The sequence below is a fragment of the Epargyreus clarus genome, unplaced genomic scaffold, assembly GCF_041222505.1.
Source record: "Epargyreus clarus isolate Ecla_fem2 unplaced genomic scaffold, WU_Ecla_fem_2.2 ptg000024l, whole genome shotgun sequence".
NCBI classification, from domain to species: domain Eukaryota; kingdom Metazoa; phylum Arthropoda; class Insecta; order Lepidoptera; family Hesperiidae; genus Epargyreus; species Epargyreus clarus.
In genome coordinates this window covers 5,267,137-5,290,957 of record NW_027332231.1, presented here as the reverse complement: position 1 = coordinate 5,290,957, position 23,821 = coordinate 5,267,137, and the positions used below count along the sequence as shown (strand labels likewise).

Below are 23,821 nucleotides of genomic sequence, written 5' to 3'. Positions count from 1 at the left end.
CTATTTATTTCGCGAATGTGAGAAGCGTCATTCCCTGCTTCCTTGTAAGATCGAACGCAAAAATTCTAAAATTGCGAGTCATTTTTGTAGGCACGTTCAGCATTCGAAATGTTATTTTGGTACGGTTTTTTGAATAGGTGTTTTTCGATGTTACTCATGTAATACCATTCTTGGAAATAATTTTGAATCCATTACAATATACTAAATCATATTTATACTAAATGCAATTAAAATTCAAAAAATGAAAGAGTAGACTGTTGCTACAAATTTGCTTCTATCTTCATATGTCTATGCTTTTGGTAATAGCCCCATTAGTAAATGAATTTCAGGAAAAGAAAACATAAATACACCCATCAAACTAACGCAATGACGTAAGGAAATTGTTCACGAAATAAAATGCGCGAACATTATTGATATTAATACATCCTTTAAATGGATCGTAATTCATTTTGCCCTGCACGAAAACATGAGGTTTAAATGGGCTTCCTTCATTTATTCTCTGTCAGCTATAAAGTGCGGCATCAATTTGAGGGTTAGTGATAGGGAAATAGAATCTTTTTGACAGGCGAGTAGGCTGATATGATTACACAAAGTTCCAAGAAGTTACTCTCCGTTGATTGAAGATGAAAAAATATGTACATTTTAATACATCTGTACGTATCGTTAATATTATTTATTGTAATAATAAAATTGTGGCACATTAAAATTTAAAGACTCTGAATACAAACTAGCCTTATTAAATCTGTGGGAATGAGTACCTAGCAAGAATCAAAATAGAACCAACAATATTAGCTTTTAAAATATTGAAATACAGTAAGTCAAATACAATTCGCTAAGTGCCATTTTCGAAATTTAAACAAATGCTTGTAAAGCTCACCATTGATAGCTGTAGCAATCTCCATCATCAGATCATCCCGACAGCACCACGAATATTTCTCACAGCGACCCCTAGAACGCGGCGCTTAGGCCAAAGTGCAATTGACAATAAACCCTTCATCAATTATAGTCTGTCAGCATGACAGGAGCACTTTCATTGGGAATTATTTACGATCTTGTCTAGTGACGAACACCCTAAGCGTGCAATCTGATTTGATTTATTCGGTCATAAGGCTGATTATTTTCTTTATTAGCTCTTTGTCTTACAATATATCCAAGTCTTAAAAATCCAAAACAAATTGAAATTAAATAATTAACTCCATTATATGAACTGAATTTTTGAGAACTTCTATTACTAATTTTTCGTGTATATTTCTGAATCTCTATTAATTAGAAAACATTGAATTGGCTCCTTGATAGATTTTTCATCTTATCTGTAACAGTGTTCCAGCACTAAATGCCCTGTGTCCCTCACTGTTGCTACTCTCAAATTATTGTCTAATGGCTCTGTTGCGACTGCTGTATTCTTACAATCATCGCCCCAGGCTGTTGTAATCCGCCCTGATTTATCTTACGATGGGCCGATTACTTCCTATGCATTAACAGTGATAAATGTATTTGTAGATATCCGGAGATTAGTAGTACTGTTCCCCGACTATGCCGGCATGTTCAAAACAAATCGTTCTTTTCACTTAATTGGCAAGATTTAAAACATGTTTGTGAAGTTTTTCCTTGTTTTCATTAATTTAACGAAAGGAAGTTTTATAATCTTTTATCCTTATTTTATTTTCAACAAATCTGCAAATTAGTAGCTTCCGTAGAAATTGACTCCCCATTTTGAATTATAATGATAAACAACTTGTTTTCTTTTCGAAATATATAATGTTTTTTTTTATTTTTGTATTGCTAAGAATTCGTAGAATATAAATATAAAAACTTAAATAATATACATTGTCATTTCCACTTGCACGATTCATAATTAACTTTTACCATCACCACACAATGATTGAACCGACAATGGATGAATGAACTCGAAAGCGAAACAGTTGGTCATTTGTGGAGCACCCCAAACTTTACAAAGCAAAGGTCACATCAAGTCACGCAAGGTGACAGATGGTGTTCCAGTGTTGCCAGCTTAATCAGCTGCTGTTGCCCAAGCATATATTCATTTATACGAAATTAATGTACGTTTGCCTAGTTTTTTGTTCCGTGATTTTCTGTAATGTAGCAAATTCTGATAAGTTAAATCAAATAATTAAATAAAATTAAATGTTTTAAAAATATTTTGTGTAAATTTCACGGAAATGTTTTTAATAAGTTCGAATGTTAGTAGTAAGTACAACTCTTGGAAATTATTTTAAGCATAATTCAATATCTTTAAACAGTAATACAATAGATAAAACGCCTTGAAAATAAAATTTATTTTAGTCTTGAAATCTTTCTATATATTTAATATGTATTAAGTTACTTGGTAACTGTGCAATGAATATTATCACACAATTCCTCTCATCTGAAAAAAAAGAAAAACGATCTTGTTCGTCCAGAATTGTTTTCTTCCGTCTCGAAATTGTTGCTACCTACTATATTCCTTTGTTGTTTAGAGCTTCCCCAATCTGTAAGTAAAATTCGCCACAGTCAGCAGAGTGAAATAAATTGCTTGCGAAAACGTGGGCGAGGAATAAAAAGAAAACTGTTACAGCATCAAGAGTCCCGTAATTAATGGAGATGTCCAGCGGCGACGAAATAACGAATACCTACGTTTCGCGCCAACGTTTGACATTAGCTTGATTTTTATATTTGGAATTAAACTCGTAACCGCAACTTGTACCACTTTTAGTTTTTCGCAGTTTGAATTTGCCTTTTCATGAACTAAGTCAGCGTTTCGTGTCCAACTTTAAGCTACTTGACCGACTGGGTCTCATAGTTGGTAGTTGTAAAATAAGAACAAGTTTGAATGTACTGCCAGTACTCCCACGGTGACGAATTTATTTTTAGTATCTACTTAATGTATAACTTTTGAAGTTTTACTTCGTCCACTTTCTATTGTAAGACTAGTAGTATCTTTAACAGAGTATTGTTCCTTATTGAAGATTTTAGCAAAGGCTTATTATTTTTCATTGATAATTATACCACAAAGATTTATATTTATTAATTAATTACCAAGGACCACGAAGTCATAACTCCTCGACCGCAATCGATTGGTTCGCGGCGCACATTGCTAACATGTGGCGGTTCTCCAATTAATCCATACCAATAATGACGATTAATTCAGCAGGAAGTTGATTATCCGCTATGCAATCCAGTCCTTGCCAGCACTTGGTGTTTATGGTAATAGACCTATGAACTTGATTATAAACTTATGGGGTAGACTCCTTGTCTTTGCTAAAAACCGAAATGCGTGCATGGTGTCTTCAATTCAGGATTTTGCTTGTCATGTCATAAATAATAATAACACTTCTAGTCCAATTTAATTTCTTCCAGTTATTTGCTCCTTATTAGCAATTTCTGTAAGAAACATCGATACTTACACATAAGCTTCTAAAACTTTGTGAACAAAAATTCTTACATAATATAGTAGAATTCGGACACTATCACCACTCAACGTTGGATATGAATCCTCCAAAAGATCTTCCTTCTTCAATGTTATTACGTCATTACACTTGATGGTAACATCCGTTGCTTTATGTCATATATCCTGAAAGTTCAACCGTTTCCTCTTGTTTTATTGTCTTCTCAAAACTTAAATTAAGATTTATAAAGTTTATCATAGATTTGTATGTGGTGTAAAGTAGTAGTCATGCGATTTCTTTGTTAAATGTTTACGCTGTGTTCTATTTGATATTTATTGTTAATAGACACTGATTACACTGTTCGATTTAATTTCAGTCTTTACATTCACAATTCCATTGATATTTTATAAGGTTTCAAACACTACAACATTTTTAAAATGTCACTAAAAACCAAAGCAGTTCCACATAAAATTTGCATTCCACTCTAATATAAATTCCCGGTGCGATATTCTTGAGAAAACGAATGAGTAATACGCATCTGAGATGAAAAATGACTAGACTTCCGTCAGAAAACTCATACTACTGGCGTCGAAAAAAACATTAATTTCGACACATCGGTAAACTCGGCTCCCCGGTTCGCAATATCCATCACGGAGACTATTTGCATAGAGGGTGATAAATCTGAGGAAGAAATCTTATATGTAGACGATATTGGTACTGGGGCCATAACAGCGATGTATCATCTCGGATTCATTTGCTGACTTATTGCCCTATATTCTGCTGTCGAGGACCGAGATCGTTCAATACTGGAAATAAGCTGCGTGACGTAAAGGCATTGCAATTCCTCGTATCCGGACTTCGTGGAGTCTTCGTATTTAATGAGATATTACTTTTGAAGGAAGTAATAGTCGGGCATTTCATTGTAATGTTTACTTTTTGATTTCATTTTCTTGACTTTACTCAACTTTATTTGAACAAAAAAGATTTTAAATCCTTAGTTACTACTGAAATTATCTACATATAATTAATGAAAAGAAAATGAACAAGAACTTGAAAGAATCAAATGATCAATATTAGCGATGTTCGGTAAATACCAATCTGATCAAACGCAATTAATTTCTCTCGTAGCATAGAACAAAGCATACAGTTAATTATATTTGTTAAGAAAAGAAAGAGCATTTCATTTATGTTGCAATTCCTTATATTTATTTCTCTTTCAATATAGTGTGTGTTACCTTTAATTAAAGTTTAATAACGCCGTCCTTTTGTACTTGTTTACTTTATGAGTATTTCATGATATTTTGGAATGAAGTCTACATTTTAAATTTTATCATTATGTTCCCACGCATTATTAGGCGAGTTAAAATAAGTTAAACAGTATATTAAATCGAGGAGTATATATTAGTATAGATTCAATTACTACTTTAGTAGATAAATTACAAGTCCTTAAATTTAATATTATGGAGTGAGAAGCTACGAAAGAACTGGAAATTAAATGAAATCTGCTTTCACAAAGCTCGGTCGTCTTTTTTGCTATTATTCTCGGACTCTTTCGTAGCTCCGGTCACTGCGTAGTCATGGCTTTCTACCGAGACGAGATTTATACCACCAATATCACAGCGTAATGAAAATTATCTTAAAATATCGGTATCTTTATATTTTTCTTATGTATTGAGTTGTTTACATTTTAGATTTATAAATAACTATCTTTGTATCATATATTTAATATATTTCTAATATTTACTATTACTATTAACATTATATTTTGATTTCAAATGAATAAAAGTAATTTCTTCAGTTTCAGGTGAGTCTTGCCTCTTGGCGAGGGACTCTAAGGTACTCCAATATAAAATATAGGAATGGTTGTTGTATGAATTGATTTCTAAAGTTTTTTATTTTCAGTTCTCAATTGGCTGAAAATTGAGTCTTTGGATGTAAGTGAGCTGGACGGATTTCATTTATAAATACTTCAACAAATCTAAATTTGGTTCCTTCAGATTGAGTAAGCGATTCCTTCAAATTGACTAAATTAAGAAATGATTATTGTTGAGCAACAGTAATTGGTATTGCCTAGAATCTACTGTCTGCTTTATTTTGTGTAATCTAATTTGTTGGAACTATAAATTAAATCCGATCCTTCGAAGCCTAAATTAACCGATTTCAATAAATCTCGAGCTTAGCTCAATGATCCGAAAACAAAACGTCATCAAAATTAAATTCACTTTTCTTTTATTTTTTCTGTCTTTTCATTTGCAGTATTTTATTATTATTTCCACACTTGAGAATTTTCCGACAGCCACGATCGCACTCTCCTGAAACTTTTTTTAGTTCGTTTTTTTACTTTCCGCCTTAATCGTTCCATATACATGTATCTGTCTGTCTGTGTTCTTTTGTTTCTCACTGTTAGCTCTCTTTCTATCTGCTTTGTCCGTTGTGCCGTTGTCTAGATCTTTGTCATTGCCTGCTGTATTATTTTAGTTAGCCCCTTTATGTTATTTTGATAAAGCATTTGCATCTAAATGTTCATGTAGCTCAATAATCTTAGATCAATGTCTATTATCAAATTATCTTAGTTAGTTGTCGTACTTAGTAAGCGGTATCTATCCACCATACTGACATCTGCAAACATTTTTAATATAAGATTGTTAGAAAAAAGGTGGTTATTATCTGTGGTTTGCCGTAGAACAACTACGGTAGTATCGCTGTACGTATTGTTTATCTTATATTGTAGTGACTACAGAGAATACACTGTGTGTTATACGTTTGAAAACTTTCGTAAAACATAAGATGAGGCGTTTAAATTCCCTCACTGTACACCGATTTTAGTCAGAACTGCCTATCTGCAGGACTATTTGATGCTGGTTATAGATGTCTACAACAACCACTTACTATCACTATAACAAAGACGACTCAACATCAGATTAACTATAAAATCATATGGGACATACATAAAAACCTTTTTTCTCATAATCTATGGTCAAGCGTCAACAACTCAGCTTAGCCAGTTGTCAGCTTGTATGTTCATTATTTATCGCCTATGTCGTAATTAGGCTATTTATTAGTCTAAATTATAATTAATTGAGCTCATTAAGCTCACGACATTTCAAGCAGCTGGTAATTCGAGGCGGCCGCAGAGGATCGAACAAAACGCCGGGGAAACCGCAAGGATATTTAATTACATGCCACAGGCGCGGTATTATGAAACTACTAAAAATTTCATAAGTTCCTCAGCTTGCAGACCTCAAAATATTGATCGTGCCTCTCTCTCATTCATGCCGACGTGTGACAAAGCCCGTTTCGGCACACTGCCGAGAACTCACACACGCGTGGTCATACGTTCTACTTAAACCGTTTCGGTGGGCGGCAGTCGAGGGGAAGGGGACAGTTGAGCTCGCATGCGCACTGACGCCTCCACCCGCTTAAGCGCTCACTGTCCTATCAAACGTTGAACTAACAAATAAGTTCAGCGCTTTTCCGCTGGCGGGTGCGGCCCCATTCAGAAACAGTAACAGAAGTCAAATGTTAAATATGCAAAACTATTAAAGATTTTACATTTTCAATCGTCAATGGTAATTTTGAATTATTTGAGGGAAACTTCGTTTTATGGAGGCCCTGGGCCTCTGTCTGTAAATTCAGCTGTCATTAACGGATTTTGCAGTAATGGCCTCCAGTGAAGTCGTTACTCACGGCTGGTTTTATTATGTCCTCGGGGAAGCTGGCTGGAATGAAGCACTTTATGACCTATCTTTAGAACCACCATACTATACTTGCATACATATCCTTGTTTGTATTAGATTGTACTACAACTCTAACAGGTAAGTTAGCTTGTAAGACTAGCTCATCGAACTGAAACACTAACTGAGGCATCTCGTCGAGAATTATCGTCAACATATGAAGAAAAATCAAATGAACAAACTGTAAGAAATTCAAACGGTTCTGTGATGAAATAACAACCGACATTGGTATATTTTTATTCACTTACACGGTAAACAGTATCATGTAATTTACGTAGAATAGTTTAATTCTGTATCTTCAAGACTAAATCAAAAACATGATTATTTTTGCACTTCAATAATATTAATCAATATGCTAAATATTTTATTACACCTTGGCCAATTACGTCATTCATCGATGACATATCAATAGCACCGATGTCAGTAATAAGTGGAACGGCGAAATTTAATTTTGCGTTTTACCATCAAGTGGAACGTGTCTTGTCAAATGGAATGTTTCACGAATATTTATGACTTCACATGTCAAAATATCGCTATTGAAAACAATAAAGCCGTATTCACACTCACGCCATCATCCTTTTCACGACAAAGGTTTTAAGAACAAAGGCATTCCGCGAAAAACTACGAGTATATTTCCCGAAAACTTGACGAGATTCGTTGCGCACTTTTACTGATTCGGTGAATAAGTTTACTTTATTAAATAGTATATACGCACGTAAGAATCTGTCTTTTTTGGCGGATTAATTAAAGTGTAAATCAAAAAGAGTGCAATTATTAATGTACAATATACGCGCATAAAAAGTGAAATTATGTATTATTTATTGGATGTAGAGTATAGGCATAATAGTAACGCTGTTTACCAAAATTCAGTGTAGGTACTCCAAAATCCAAATACTACACGCAAGCCATCTACAATGTATAAGCATATACGTAGCACATACAAACCAAAATAAGACTCACCATTAAATAAATAAACGCTTTCTACACTCACAGCCCCACACTAGGATTCCCTGTGTCGTGGGTGCCATGGACACACACATAGACAAATACACAAACACTCAGAACAGAAACAAACAGAAATCTAAATTCATCATTTAGATATCTGTCTGGCCGGGGATCGAACCCGGGACCCTTTGCACGTCAGACCGGTATGGTGGCCGCTCCGCCACGCGGGTCGTCAAATTGTATTAATTTCTACTGCACATTTCACGCAAAAAATGCAATAAACCCACTGAAGTACCTATTCCAAAATAATTAAACAGGGTATTAAATAAATAGAATTCATAGCATTTATTGTAAACAAGACCTAATATAGCTTAAGTAAATAAAAATATCTGCAATCGTTCTTTGCACTGAAATTCTTTACAGCTGTTGCAGGTTTTCATTTCATTAATGTAGCAGTAGTCAATGTAGCGTTTATAAAATATCAATTCCGCAATATTTTAATATCACTTCATTGGCAAAGTTATGAGAGAACCAATAACAAATCAGGCCAGTATGAGATTCATTGCAATCATATTCCTCAGAGGACGACGATAGTCGGAGTTGTACCTTTATGGAAATAAACATTAGAAAATTATGAGAAAAGGCGGGAACTTTCGAGGCGGGAAGTTCAATTTTAATTAGTCTCTTGAAAAATAATAACTTTTCTGTTATTTTAGACGTTATATGTATCTATTTCATTAGTAAAAATGAGTTCCGACAGTGGCGGAACTCAAATTAGAAAAAACATTAAGGTATCGCCGGCATCTCCTGTAAAGGCGCCACCACCAAAAAGGAAGAAAAGTGTTGCATGCCCACCAAGTTTACCAGAGTTACCTGACAACTCTGATACTGAGGACCATGTAATGTACACACCTTTTTTAAAACAAAACTATGTACGGAGTTACCCAGAAAATTCTACAGGTAATATATTTCCAGTTTACATACAAAGCACAAAGGACGATGTAAAATTTGGCAACAAAAGCCCAATATATTTGAACAATATATTTAGCAGATCTATTAAAGGTGTTAAAGAACTAAAACGTGTGAATGCTCAGAAATATGCAGTTATTTTTGATAGTGCTAAAAGTGCTAATGCTCTGCTTCGTGATTCTTCATTTCTTAATGTTAATGAACTAAAAGCTTTTATACCAGCATCTACATCCGAATCTATTGGAGTAATAAAATTTGTACCAACAGACCTAAGCAATAAAGTGTTGTTTGATAAACTTTCGTCTAGGCAAGACATTTTAGCTGTGCGACGTTTTATGAAAAAGACTCACGAGGGGCTTATACCCTTAACTACTATTTCTGTTACATTTGCAAGCAACATACTTCCAGATCACGTTAACTTCGACTTATGTCAACTTAGAGTTGAACCATATATTAGACCTATAGTTCAGTGTTATAAGTGTATGGCATTTGGACATACTACAAAATATTGTAGACATAATGTAGTGTGCTCAATCTGTTCGCAGGCTCATTATTATAAAGAATGTACAAACTCGGACAATCCATTATGCATTAATTGCAAGGGTAATCACATAGCAGTGTCACGAGACTGCCCTGTAAAACAGCAGAAAATTATTGAAAATAAAGAAAAAATTGTAAATAAATTAAGCATTAAAAATAATTTCCCTGCTCTCAATAAATCATATGCAGTAGTTTCGTCAACTACTTTACCTAAAAAAGACAATAAAACTCTAATTGGTGAAATTGTCAACAACACCCAGATATTATCCAGTTTAGTTATGACTCTCACAACACTTTTAAGTAAGGAAAACACCTTACCAATAAATAGTTCTACTATTAAGGAACTCCTTATTAAAAACATTAAATTATAATGGATTGTTCGAATCCTTCCTTTTTAAAAATAGCCCAACACAACATACAAAGTTTAAAACCCAAATTACCTCTAGTAACCCAATTTTTACATGATCATAATATAGATGTATTAATTTTAAATGAAACTTGGTTGAAATCTGTTGATATCATAAAAATTAGAGGTTATAAAATATTCCGTTCTGACAGCGACACTGCACACGGTGGTGTTGCAATATTATGTAAAAATTCAATTAAATGTTCTCATGTATTAACTCAGACTTGTGATAAAGTGCAAACAATAGCAATAACGGTTCATACGAAATATTCTGGTATTCTTAGTATCTTAGGTTGTTATTGTCCACCTAGAAAAGGTTCATTTCCTATAAATATTTTAAAAAATGTAATTTTAGCACTTCCATCACCAATTTTAATTTTAGGTGACTTAAACGCTCACCATGTGGCCTTTGGCTGCCAAAATAATAAGCCAAGGGGCTTAAGAATATATGATATGTTAGATGAAATAAATCTTTGTATATTAAACACAGGCACAATGACTACAGTTAACCGACCTAATCAAAATCCTTCAGCAATTGATGTAGCATTTGCTTCACCTATTTTAGCTTCATTATGCCAATGGTCAGTTATAACCGAAGATCCATTAGGTAGTTATCATTATCCAACACTAGTCGAATTGCATATTTCACCCGAAATTTACGATTATATTGATCGACCTGAAAGATTTATATATAAAAATGTTAACTGGGATTCCTATTCTGAAAAATCTTTGAAGTCTTTAAAACTTATTGAGATTAATGAAAATCCCTTATTAGCATATCAACAATTTTGTGAATTTACTAACAGTTTGAAACTTGAATTTGTACCAATAAAACAGTTCAATGTAAATAATAAAAAACACATACCTGTACCATGGTGGAATGAAATCTGTTCTGATGCTGTAAATAGTAGTAAATTAGCACTGTATATTTATAGACATTATCCTACATTAGAAAATTATATAATATATAAAAAAATTGACGCGGAAAAGAAACTTACAATTAAAGAACAAAAAAAGATTAGTTGGATTAATTTATGTTCTAGCTTTAATCGATTGACCCATATTGGCAGAATATGGAACTTCATAAGAAAATTTAGTAGAGTTAACTTTAGTACTAATAAGACTGAGGATGATTGCTGGGTTAATGATTTTTTGCATAAAATAACTGATAATACGAATATAGTAAACAATGATGATATGAATATCTTGAAACAGTATTTTAACTTTAATGACTTAAACACACATTTGATTAAACCATTTACATTTTCTGAATTTCAATTATCCTTGAATAGTAGAAAAGATACAACTCCTGGACTTGATGACATACCTTATATATTGATAAAAAAAATGCATATTGACTGTAAACTAATGTTGCTTAGTATTTTTAATAAGTTATGGGAACTTAATGAAATTCCTCAATCGTGGAAAACTGTCATGGTAGTACCAATATTAAAACCCGACAAAGATGTCAATTCTGCAGAATCTTATAGACCTATATCTTTATCTTCGTGTTTGTGCAAAATATTTGAAAACATGATTAAAAATAGATTAGACTTTTATGCTGAATCTCTAAATATTATACCTCCACAGCAATATGGATTTCGTAGAGGCAGAAGTAGTGTTGATAGTCTCTTAAAATATACAAGTGATATTAAATCTGCCATGTTAAATAACTCTTTCACTGTCAGTGTTTTTCTAGATGTTCAAGGAGCGTTTGATAATGTCGATTTACGTGTTTTAGTAACGATATTGAATAGTTATAACATACCTGGTAAAATATCACAATGGATATTTAATTTGTTTTATGGCAGATATGTGTACGTTCGACATAGTAATAAGTTACATGGACCTAGAGAGTCATATAAAGGTGTTATGCAGGGTGCTTGTTTATCTCCGCTTATATATTCGTTGTATACCGCAGAAATATGTAAATATGTACAGTCCGAAAATGTACAAATTTTGCAATATGCTGATGACATTGTTATGTATTCTTGTAATCGAAATCTTACACAAGCTGAACTGTATTTGAATGTAGCTCTTAAGCAATTACATGATTATTATAAAAACAAATTAAATTTAAATATTAATCCGCATAAAAGTTCAGTCATGATTTTCGGCAATAACATAAATCGCAATAATGTAAATATTAAGTATGGTATAAATAATGTAAATATTAATGTAGTATCTGAAAAGAAGTTTTTAGGTTTAATTTTTGATTCCAAAATTACATTTTCATCTCATGTTAAAAGAATTGTAAATAAGATGCAAAAGAGCATAAATATATTAAGATATATGGCTAGTGTAAGTTGGGGTATGGACCCAAAAATTTTAAATATGATGTATAAGTCTATTGTAAGAAGCCATTACGAATATGCTTCAATTGTATATATGTTTAATATAAATAACAATTTATTAAATAGAATAGCAGTTTGTCAAAATAGGGGACTTAGAATAATAACAGGAGCAATGAATTCTACACCAATTAATTCTTTACAAATAGAAGCAGGTATTCCTCCTGTTAGTATAAGAAATGCATACTTAAAGGAAATTTTTTATGTAAAAATATTAAGTAACAATTGTTATTTAAACTTATTTGATAGTAATGTTCTTTTACAAGGTAATTTTAAAAATGATGTAAAGACCGAATGTATTAATATTCAACATTTCCAAGATTGGAACCTCGGTTCATTAGATGTACAATTAATTAAGCCTGTACTTTATAAAAGAGAAGTTAAGAACAATTCAACATTTACATTCTTTATGAATTCAGAAAAGGCTGAATATAGGCAAATTTATACTGATGGATCAAAAACTAAAGAAACAACAAAAGCAGCCTATTTTGACTCTTATACTAAATCTGGACATTGCTTTTTATTAGACAAGCATACATCGATATTCACAGCCGAATTATATGCAATTTATAGAGCGCTATATTATGTTAAAGAATGTAGTAAAACCAATGAGAAAATATTAATAATAACTGACTCTCTCAGTGCCCTTAATGCACTTGATAACTTTAAATTGTCATATAAAGAAAATATATACATATATAAAATAAGAGAGCTCCTATCAGAAATTAATTTAAAAACAATAATTGAATTCATGTGGGTTCCTTCCCATTCAGGAATAACAGGAAATGAAATAGTAGACAAAATAATGAAACTAAATTATTTTAAAAGCAATATAGTACCTGCGGTACCAATATCAGATTTTATAGAACTTTTAAAAAGTAGAATGTACAATGCATGGAACGTTTTATGGAGAAAAACTAAAGCAATTAAAGGAAAATGGTATGCAGACATACAACAAGAAATTCCCTCGAAACCGTGGTATTTTAGTATAAAAAATTCTAACAGACATTATATTACCACCATAAATCGCTTGCGATTAGGACATGGATTATTTCCATCTCATTTAAAAAGATTAAAATTACAAACAACCGAATTGTGTAAATATTGTAATGCAACTACTGCTGATTTGCAGCATTTAATTTTAAATTGTCCAGCCTTTACTATAGCAAGAATTATAATGATAGATGGTTTAATGAAAATTTACAAAACTGAAGACATTCCCCGCCTTTTACCATCTATCCTTAGAAATCACAATTCCTACGAATATATTTACGAATATATCAAAAACACTGTAAAAACAATATAAACAAAATTTTGAAATAGAATAATAATGTTAAAAGGAAAAAAATAATAATAATGAAACTTAAATACAATTAGAAATTTATACCAAATGAAGGAAACATTAATAAATAAAATTATAATAATGAAAGTACAATAAAGTTAGGCTGAAAGGCAAAAAGCCAAAGCCGTAAAACACCATTAAAAAAAAAAAAAAAAAAAAAAAATTAGAAAATTATGAAACCTATACTGTATTAATAAAATAAATACATTCATTTTATTAGTTCGAAATTTAAAATGACGTTCCGTTTTGAACTTGTAGTTGCGTTGATAATTTAAGAATTTGAATTATTTACGTTTTATTTAAAAACTTCCGAACGTAAAATATCGCTGGCCATAACGTATTTATTAAACATAATTCAGCATTATTTTCGAATTCGATTTAGGTACCGATTGAAATGTGATAACATCACACTTTTCTTTGATTTATTACATGGATACAAGATTGCTGTATATTTTAAAGTTGAGATAAGGCAACGATTACTTTGAACCAAGTCAATCGCTTTCAGAATAGATCGACCAATTTCAACATATACCTACATATTTTGAAAACAATCCCCATAAAATTTTGTCACAAAAATATAAAAGGCTAAAATAAAGTAAAGTAAAGCTGCGTTCACGATTGCAAAACATGTTAACACAATTTCAAAAAATTTGAAATTACCTACCTAAAATATTTTATAGTAGGTAACTTCGTTGCAATCGGCTCTTAAATCCGCAGCAAAACGCGTCACATTCGCCAGCTATAAACAATTATTAAAGGTCCACGAACATGAACGCATGAACAGTTTTCGAGTGAGTTTTTAAGAGTTCGTTAATTTGAAGTGGACGGCGAGGGTTGTTCGGAATGAGGCAATCGGTTTAACCACTTTCGCTTTAAAACGGACTCTTATCAAAAATGTCCAGTGCGAAATGTACGGTATTTTGGAGCGAAAATTAATGTCGTTTTATAGATGTAACGGAAACACGGCCTCTCATTCGGGAGTCCAAGGTTCAAATCCCAGGCACGCACTTTCAAACATAGACACTTTTCATAGTTATGTTCGTATTAAAAACGAACCATTGCTTGCTTAAACGGTGAAGGAAAACATCGCGAGAAAACGCATACTTGAGACTTAAAAAAAATCATGGGTCTGTGAACTCTACCAATTCTCACTTAACCATGGCCTAAACGGCCTAAACCCCTTATTGTTAGAGGGGACCCGTTCCCAGCAGTGGGACAGTACTGGTCGACGACGATATATGTAATGGTATGATTGATTGTAGGTAGGGGTTTACTAATTAGTAAAAGATTGTCACAATAATCCACCACATAACACTAATTGGCCAGCACACCGATTTTCAACTTCAATTAACAAAAACAAAACTAACATATCGTAACAAACTCAATTAAAAACGCCGCGTAGCCTTGGCCACATTTCAAGTTTCAAATTACGAAACTTTCATAAAAAGAACAAAAAATAACCCCCAGCAACATGTTACCGCAAACGTTAAACATTTAAAATTCGAATAAGCAATCCAACCCTTAAACGGTGGCCGCAAACGTAGAATTGGTTAATAAAATATTTTTAGCGTTCACACCGCTGTAAAAATGTCAATCGGCATTAGGGGAGGCAGTGGCCTATTGAACCCTATGAGCCGTGGGCTTTAAGCTTTCGTTTAATTAAAAAGGCGCCGATTTAATTGGAAAAGTATTCATTTACCGACTCTTTTGTTTGGTGTGTCGTCGTGATTTATATTTTGCGGCGACGCGATCGCTGAATAGGATCGGTTTAGCGGTCAGTGGCGAACGGACTTATGGCCTTATTTATCAGGTTATCATAACCATTCATCTAGTATGGACATGAAGTGTATTACTAAATGCGCAAAAAGATGAAAAAATTATTTTAGTAGTTATTGCCAATATGTGTTCAATTACCAACGCGTTTTGTGGAGACTTACCTAAGATCCCTAAAATGTTAGACAAAATAAATATAAATATATCTTGAATCGGGAGTAATATAATAAATATTACTCCCGATTCAAGTTGTCCTAAAAGCCCCTTAAAATTAGTTTGATTTGTTTTATTAGAACAGAATCCTATTTATAATTTAGATGTAAGTTTGGTTGAGTATTGAATTTGGAAACCTTTACTTATCAGGGTTGTCAGTTTGTTGTAAATGTGGTGCACTACCCACCGTTTGAATAATGCAAAACAATAAATATATTTAAAAAATCTGTAAATACAACTCACGCTTCACCGCTTTTATCCATTACACAAAACAGAGCCTGTGAAGCACGCGGTGGCGTTGAAACCTCTCTATTCTTTGTGATTGTGATATTGAAATACTTCAGCGAAATTTAATTCATTGAGTGCCATAGTGTAAAATGAACAGCGCGGTATTCGTATATACCTAGTTAAAAATATGCATTATATAAATGAAATGTGACTATTTTCTCGTTACTCTTAATTCACGGAATCCAATTTAAAATAAAATACTATAACAAATAAATTCAGATTCATAGTGAGAAATAATGAGTATGGTATTTGCTGTAAAATCACTCATGACTCTCAGAAATATGAACTCGAAGAAAACAATTAAAAAAAAATATTCCTTTTCAGGAATCAAAACAATCTTCTCACTAAAATAGTTAAACGGCTAAACGAAAATTAAAAACTAAATTACTATTTGGCACATTAAATCTTTAATGCAGCAGTGGATTAACGAATTGTAAGCATAACCGGCAGGCGGCTGGCACAGTCGTAAACTGGCTTCGTTATTGGACCGAAACTGCTGAGCTTGTAAGTAATAAATGAGCACAGTCGAGTCATAATCAGTTGTCCAACATCATAAACTATTTCTAAAAAAATACATACAACCTCCTCCTTTTCCAAGTCGGTTAAAATTGTATTGAAAACAGTAAAGTTGATAAGACGCTTTCTACACTCGCATTTACAAAGGCGAATACACAACACCCAGACCCAGAATAGAAATTTAAATTCATCGTTCAGATATCTGTCTCGCCGGGGATCGAACCCGAAACCATCGCGCGTCAGACCGGTATGATGACTGCTCCGCCACGGGGGACGTGAAAAGCATCTAAGAATATAATTTCAAGCCACGCTCTACTGTATAAAGATACCAGATTATTATTTAACGAACATCAAAAAGACAAGAAAAAAATCTTCTCCCTTAAATAGTGAAACAGTTAAACGAAAATTGAAAACTAAATTACTATTTGGCACATTAAATCTTTAATGCAGCAGTGGATTAACGAATTGTAAGCATAACCGGTAGGCGGCTGGCACAGTCGTAAACTGGCTTCGTTATTGGACCGAAACTGCTGAGCCCGTAAGTAATAAATGAGCACAGTCGAGTCATAATCAGTTGTCCACCATCATGACGATTTCTCAGATATACATATAGCCGAATACAAAACCTCCTCCTTCTCGAAGTCGGTCGAAAATAGAATTAAAAACAGTAAAGTTTTCCACACTCACAGGTGCACATTAGAATTCCGTGTGGCGTGGGTGCCATGGACACACACAAAGACGAATACACAAACACCCAGACCTAGACCCAAATAATACAACGCACTTACCATTGCTGGAATACGGTAGAAATATTTGTGACAGCGGTGCCACCGAGTTAAAACTCCAATCCACAAAAAAGCAAGAAAATAAGATGTATTAACACGGAAAGCGTTCTAATTTAGTTCTCAGATATAAGAATCGTTAACGTTCACCGATGCAAAGAAGTATTCCATAGATTTCCACGGAATAACCACTTCACGTCAAAAGAATGTTGACACTTTTGTCACCGTATAAAAATATTGTCCTATAAATTTTTATGGTGATTGGCTCTTCGTACCTACGTACGAACTTTAGCATACAGTTAAATACATTTAAGCCGCACATACTGTGACGGGGCCTAAAAGTAATAAATAAGTGTTCGCCGTCGCCATATTTCAGAAGTTGTTCCGTTCCATACGACAGCGACAAAATATCTGCAAGTCTAATGCTTCCTAAAGTTGCAGAGGGGAGGCCATGCATTACAAATGCAGTGGAACTAGTCGCAGACGCATCGCATTATCGCCGGGATTATCCCGTAAATGTTGCCTTTGTGAATAAATAAATAGATTTGCTCAGTTAATGCTGACTGGAAATTTCAGGCTTAAATCCGAATTACTGTAATATTTAATAGCCGTGTAGATTCGTTTTTCGACTGAGTAGGGTTTTAGGAACAGAGCTGGTTGCTGTAAATTTGTACATGTGAATTATATGGAAATTTTGTATCTAGACCTTGCACAAATAATCTATACTATAGATCTATAGCATTTCTTCGCCTCCTCTTGAAAAAGGAGACCTCGTTGTAACAATTATAACAAACAAATTGTAATAAACGAACTAACAATGTGTCAAATAGAAACAAATATAACGGACAGTAACAAGTACGATACGAATAATAAGACAATCTTGTTATAGGGCAGTGTCGCAGCCAAGTTCTCTTTGCGACAGTACAAATTACCTGGAAAATGCAGGTGCAATCAGCAGCATTTGCAAGGTTGTTATCCTAGCGCCAAACAAAGCTATTGTAGAGTGCACCCGGAGCGTCCAGTACCATAAGTTTTTACGTTTTGACAAATATGACTGTTTTGGTATTTGTTTATGTATTTGCCCATACTATTTACAATCAGCGCCCCCTAGCGGATTGTGTCAGAACTTGAAAATTGTATAGGCCAATACGTAAACAAATACCAAAACAATCATATTTGTCGAAACGTAAAAACTCATGGTAAGGGTACAGTATACGAAGCTTATTCGATGACTTTAAAAAATGGTATAAAGTATTAGCATAACATTTTGCATTGACAACTTGTGTGACGCAGAAGTCACTATACCTGCCTAAGATGGTTCCAAGTTCGAGCTCCGACCAGGCATACATTTAAATGATAAATTTAGATTTCTGTTCTTGGTTTGAATGTTTGTGTAGGCAGATAAATACAAATAAACATACATTGTTTCAGTATGATGCGAACAGATATTATGAATGTACTAAACGCAGTCATTTTAAAGTCACATACAATCAATTTTTAAAAGTACATTACAGATTTCCGGTCTGACCAATATTAAGTTATTTCCAAAATATTAAATGTTGTCTGTCCCAAAATATAATTAAAACATCACAATATGAATTTTGCGAACCACTTGCATTCGGCAGTGCCGCAGTCCAGTTCATAATACTTACAAATTGTAACATTATAAAATTCACATTCACGGCAATACAAAAACAAGTGGAAAGTGCAGGTGCAATCAGCCCGCGTTTGCAGGCGGGTCGTTATTCTAGCGCTGAACAAAGCTTTGTGTCGAGTGCCCCCCGGGCGGTGTCCGGCACACACGAACTAAGTTGACTTAAAAAACGTAAAATGAAGTATCTAGTTACATCAATAACATTGAAGTGTCTGGGTGTACAATGGAAGGGTTTGTTTGTAACTTCAAAATAAATGTCCTTAATTATTGGAATTCTTGCTTTAGTTTTGCTGCACCTAATTCTGCCTTATTGCAAAAGTGGCACTCGCTATTAGATTTTAGTTTGAAGGACAGGGTAAGGAAGAGCTCCAATTTAGCCCCTAAAGTTAGCAACGTATCTGTGACCGACCTTTCACAGGACATTGACTGTACTAGAAAAACTATTATTGACAGCCTATCTCTAGCGACTAATCATGAAAGCAGCTGCATTGTTTTTAAAACGAACTTAACAAAAAAAATCCTTTTGTTCAAACACCCAAAAATATATCTGGATTTCATACGTAAAAATAAAAGAATCACACGGCATTCGATCCATGAATCCGCGCGGCTCAAAAATATTTCATGCCCCTAAAGGTTTTTAAACAGAATACCCCACAGGCAACACGCACGAAGAGCATTAAAGTGTACGCCATCGCCCGCGGTTCTCTGCGTTGAGTGGGAACCCGTGTATGCAGTCTACGAACGAGAATTTGACGCTTAAAGTGCAGGATAGCGCAATTATATGCGTATTAGGAGCTCCCCTTCACGCGACATAAATGTCAACTTGGCGATTTCTTTACGAGAAAAATTTAAATGAATATTTGTGAAATATAAAAATAAAAAATCTTAATTTTAAAACATATATAAAATTTGAAGATTATTTTTTTATGTTAGGCTTTTAAATTGCATGAATGCATTCGCCAGTATTTTTTGTCAAAAATAAATAAAAACTATAAGTTGTAAATTAACACGTAAAAATACACCGCGTAAAATAAAAGTACTTATATATTTTTTTACAAAATATTTGCTCCTTGTAATTTATTCTATTAAATTGATCTTAGGAAAGGCTGTTACCAAAAACGACTATTGAAATAAATTGTCACTTAAACTTAGATAAGTAATATCAAGTTAGGCGTCTAATTAGCACCCAAATGTAACGTTTTAAGCCCATTTAATGGTTTCTGTCTATCCCCTAATCATCTAAGTTCACTCGTAATCTTGTACTTAGCGTACAATATTATGGCACTAAGTCGATCCATTACGTAAAGTAATTAGTGTATTTACATACAAATGTTATGTACTCGAATAAATTATGTGGAAGCCCCCAAGTTTTTTTTTTTTTTTTTTTTTTTTTTATAATATGAGAGTAGCAGACGAGCATGCAGTCCACCTGATGGTAAGTGACTACTGCCGCCCATGGACATCTGAAATCAACCCCAGATAGGATTAGATATTCCTACCTGAGGTCGGCCACAGATGCGCCGCTACCCCTGAGGACTAAGCTGGAACGCCTCGGAAAAGTCTATCTCCCTTACCACACCCTTCAAACCGGAACACAGCTGCGCCTAACACTGCTGTTATTAGGTAGAAATAGGTGTGGCGGTGGTGCCGCCGGAGTCGAACCACAAAGGGTTCTACCACCTTCACATACCAAGTGCATGATAAGCGAGGTTTATGATGAATAAGTATTAGTGGATTATGTTAAATAAAATCTATCACGGCGAAATTGATGAAAGTATCGACTCCAAGAATTTTAAACGCTTTAAATGTATTTAAAATTTTACACAAGGATCAAAAGTTTTCGTAAAACTTGTATGAAAAATGATTTAAAATATTACAAGATTAGAGATATACGAAACAAAATTAATACAAAACACCGAAACAGATATACTAAAGTATGTACTAAAGATTGACATAATATCTACGTTTTGTTTATAAAATACCAATTTCCTCAAAAAAATGGAAATTGCATCATTTCATACACAAATCTGTATTTGGGATATACATTAAAATGTTTGGCACAACATAAAAAATATTGGCATTAAACTTTACATATCTACATTATTTCTATATGTACGTTGCACTCAAAATCTAAAAGGTCTTAATGCGGATAGGTAAATTTAATTTCCACTTAGCTCTTAATCATGGTAATAAGCACTTACTGAGCTACGTACCGTTAATTTTGAAAATTAATTGAAGAATGCGAATATACCTACAAGCTTATCTGAATATTGGTTTTAATGACATTTACACGTGAAAAAATTTATACAAAAGTATTTTTTATTTCGGAAAACAAGATTAATTGCATTTGCATAATCGTACATAAACAAAGAGTAAGTAAAAATTGTATACGTATCTTTATCAGGTACTAGATTTATTACCATTTGCATTGTTATAGAAAAAGAAAAGCCGCATACAAGATTCCACGCATAAAAGTAATGTCCTAGTAATATTGCAAATATAACAAAATCGGCATTGGACAGAGAGCCTTGAAACCTATGCCAAGAAACGAGTCGCGACAAGACGACAATGAGTCTGGTGCGACGAAGATTGATACTCCGTGGAGCGCCATCCATCACACACCCAGAACTTACCACTACCAAACAGCAAAACAAAGACCATCATTAATATCCAAAAGTTCACGAAACAATAATTCAAAAAAATATGACTCAGGCGTTTTAATCTCATAAATCGTTGTAAATTAATTGAGGCCAATTTCTGAACTGTACCCTTACCATGAGTTTTCAAATAATCCCACAATTTTACGTTACGTTCACTCAATCCATTATTCTGTTACCGTTTGCTTTAGTAGATTGAGTAAACGTAACAATAAGTAAGTGCTCAAGTCTTTTTGTCTGCCTCACATGTTCGCAAAAAAGAGAGACAAAACATAAAGCGCCATTTCGTCAATTTAGACATTTAATGTTACGTTACTGACATTATAGTTCCGATACAATCCGCTAGGGGCGCAGATTGGAAATAGTATGGGCAATACGTAAACAAATACCAAAACAGTCATATTTGTCAAAACGTAAAAACTCATGGTAAGGGTACCGGACAGTGTTGTGAACGAAATAAAACGGACTTTCCCTGAAACACTTTCCGAGTATTCGCTGTAATTGTGAATAGAAAATGAATTGGAGAAAATGCGCTATTTAGCACTAAGTGGTCGGCCACTTACATTCCGGCTTCATTTACATAATCTTATTTCGACTTTCAGAACTGAATTTGTTTTGTGTGACAAAACACTTGAAATATAAATAAGTAGATTTGTAGAAGCTATGTGACTCGCTAGGTATTAAGGTTAAAACACTGGTTCAAACTGTATTCTATTAAACATCAGGCCTTTTTCTGTGTTAATGAAGAAAATGTAACACTATGTGCTGATTACTGACGACCCGCGTGGCGGAGCGGTCACCATACCGGTCTGACACGCAAAGGGTCCCGGGTTCGATCCCCGGCCAGACAGATACCTAAATGATGAATTTAGATTTCTGTTCTTGGTTCTGGGTGTTTATGTGTTTGTCTATGTGTGTGTCCATGGCACCTACGATACAGGGAATCCTAGTGGGGGCTGTGAGTGTAGAAAGCGTTTTATTATTATTATTATTTTTATTACCAAAGAAACATTAGAAAACTGTGCAAATATGAACGCCTACGTTTCATAGTTCTCTTTGGTGATAATAGTGCACCTGAAGTCGATCTTTTCTTTCATTTTCCACTTGTTTTAAAAAAACACGGGAACTACAAGCCCTTAACAGTTGTTTTAAAAGAGTAGCTGTTTGGAGTTTTCTAACAAAAACTGAATAAAACTTAAAAAAAACTGTTAAATGTTAAGGTTAAGTTAAATGAAGATAGATTTTTAATTGAAATCTATAAAAACCTCCCAAACACAAATCAAGGTTGATACAGATTCTAATAATAATCCAAAGTTCAAACCTGAAGTATTATATAAATTCAAAAGACATCGACATTCATTTGACAAGCGCTTTACTTGAGTGCAACCGTTAATTCCTTCCACAATCCACTCGTTACTGTTTGTAAAGCCTACAATCTGTCATCGATCGTAAAATAAAAAGGCGGAGGGAGCATTAGGCCGCGTGCAGACTGCGTCGCCCACGGCAACCGGCGTAATCAACGGAGCTTTGTAGCAAAGATGGGAATTACAGATACGCACCCCATGGCTCTAGGCTGCGCGTTGAATGCGGGACAGTGCACGGCCGAGTTGAATAACCGTGAATAGCTTGAATAGTAAAAATTCACATTTTTATGATTTGCTTTGAAATGCATCTTGAAAATGTGCACAAAAGGGGATTTCATCTTCACGGTATAGTTGCGTTCGTACATTAAGTTTAAACGTTTTTAGTGCATACATTGCATAATTTATGTAATATTTTAAAACATTTTAAATAGATACTCGCACCCTATTTTTCACCGGTAATTACACCCTCCTCAAAAATGTTTAAAATTTAATATTTAAAAGTAATAAATCATTGATTAAAAGATGGGAATTACAGATACGCACCCTATGGCTCTAGGCTGCGCGTTGAATGCGGGACAGTGCACGGCCGAGTTGAATAACCGTGAATAGCTTGAATAGTAAAAATTCACATTTTTATGATTTGCTTTGAAATGCATCTTGAAAATGTGCACAAAAGGGGATTTCATCTTCACGGTATAGTTGCGTTCGTACATTAAGTTTAAACGTTTTTAGTGCATACATTGCATAATTTATGTAATATTTTAAAACATTTTAAATAGATACTCGCACCCTATTTTTCACCGGTAATTACACCCTCCTCAAAAATGTTTAAAATTTAATATTTAAAAGTAATAAATCATTGATTAAAAGATGGGAATTACAGATACGCACCCTATGGCTC

At 33.7% G+C, this 23,821-nt stretch overlaps 2 protein-coding genes across 3 annotated transcripts in view; both read left to right on the top strand.

Annotated features, from left to right (window-relative positions):
• Window positions 1–23,821, top strand: part of Sema1a (semaphorin 1a) — a 490,410-nt gene that overhangs the window by 347,492 nt on the left and 119,097 nt on the right. The gene's annotated exons all lie outside the window — the stretch shown is intronic.
• On the top strand, window positions 8,778–9,974 carry LOC140752513 (uncharacterized). The gene has a single exon (XM_073086850.1). The coding sequence runs from the start codon at window positions 8,812–8,814 to the stop codon at window positions 9,943–9,945; it is 1,134 nt and encodes a 377-aa protein (XP_072942951.1). The 5' UTR covers window positions 8,778–8,811; the 3' UTR covers window positions 9,946–9,974.

Bases quoted from the DNA above. Each gene is read 5' to 3' on its own strand.
- LOC140752513 (XM_073086850.1), top strand. From the start codon at position 8,812: ATGAGTTCCGACAGTGGCGGAACTCAAATTAGAAAAAACATTAAGGTA.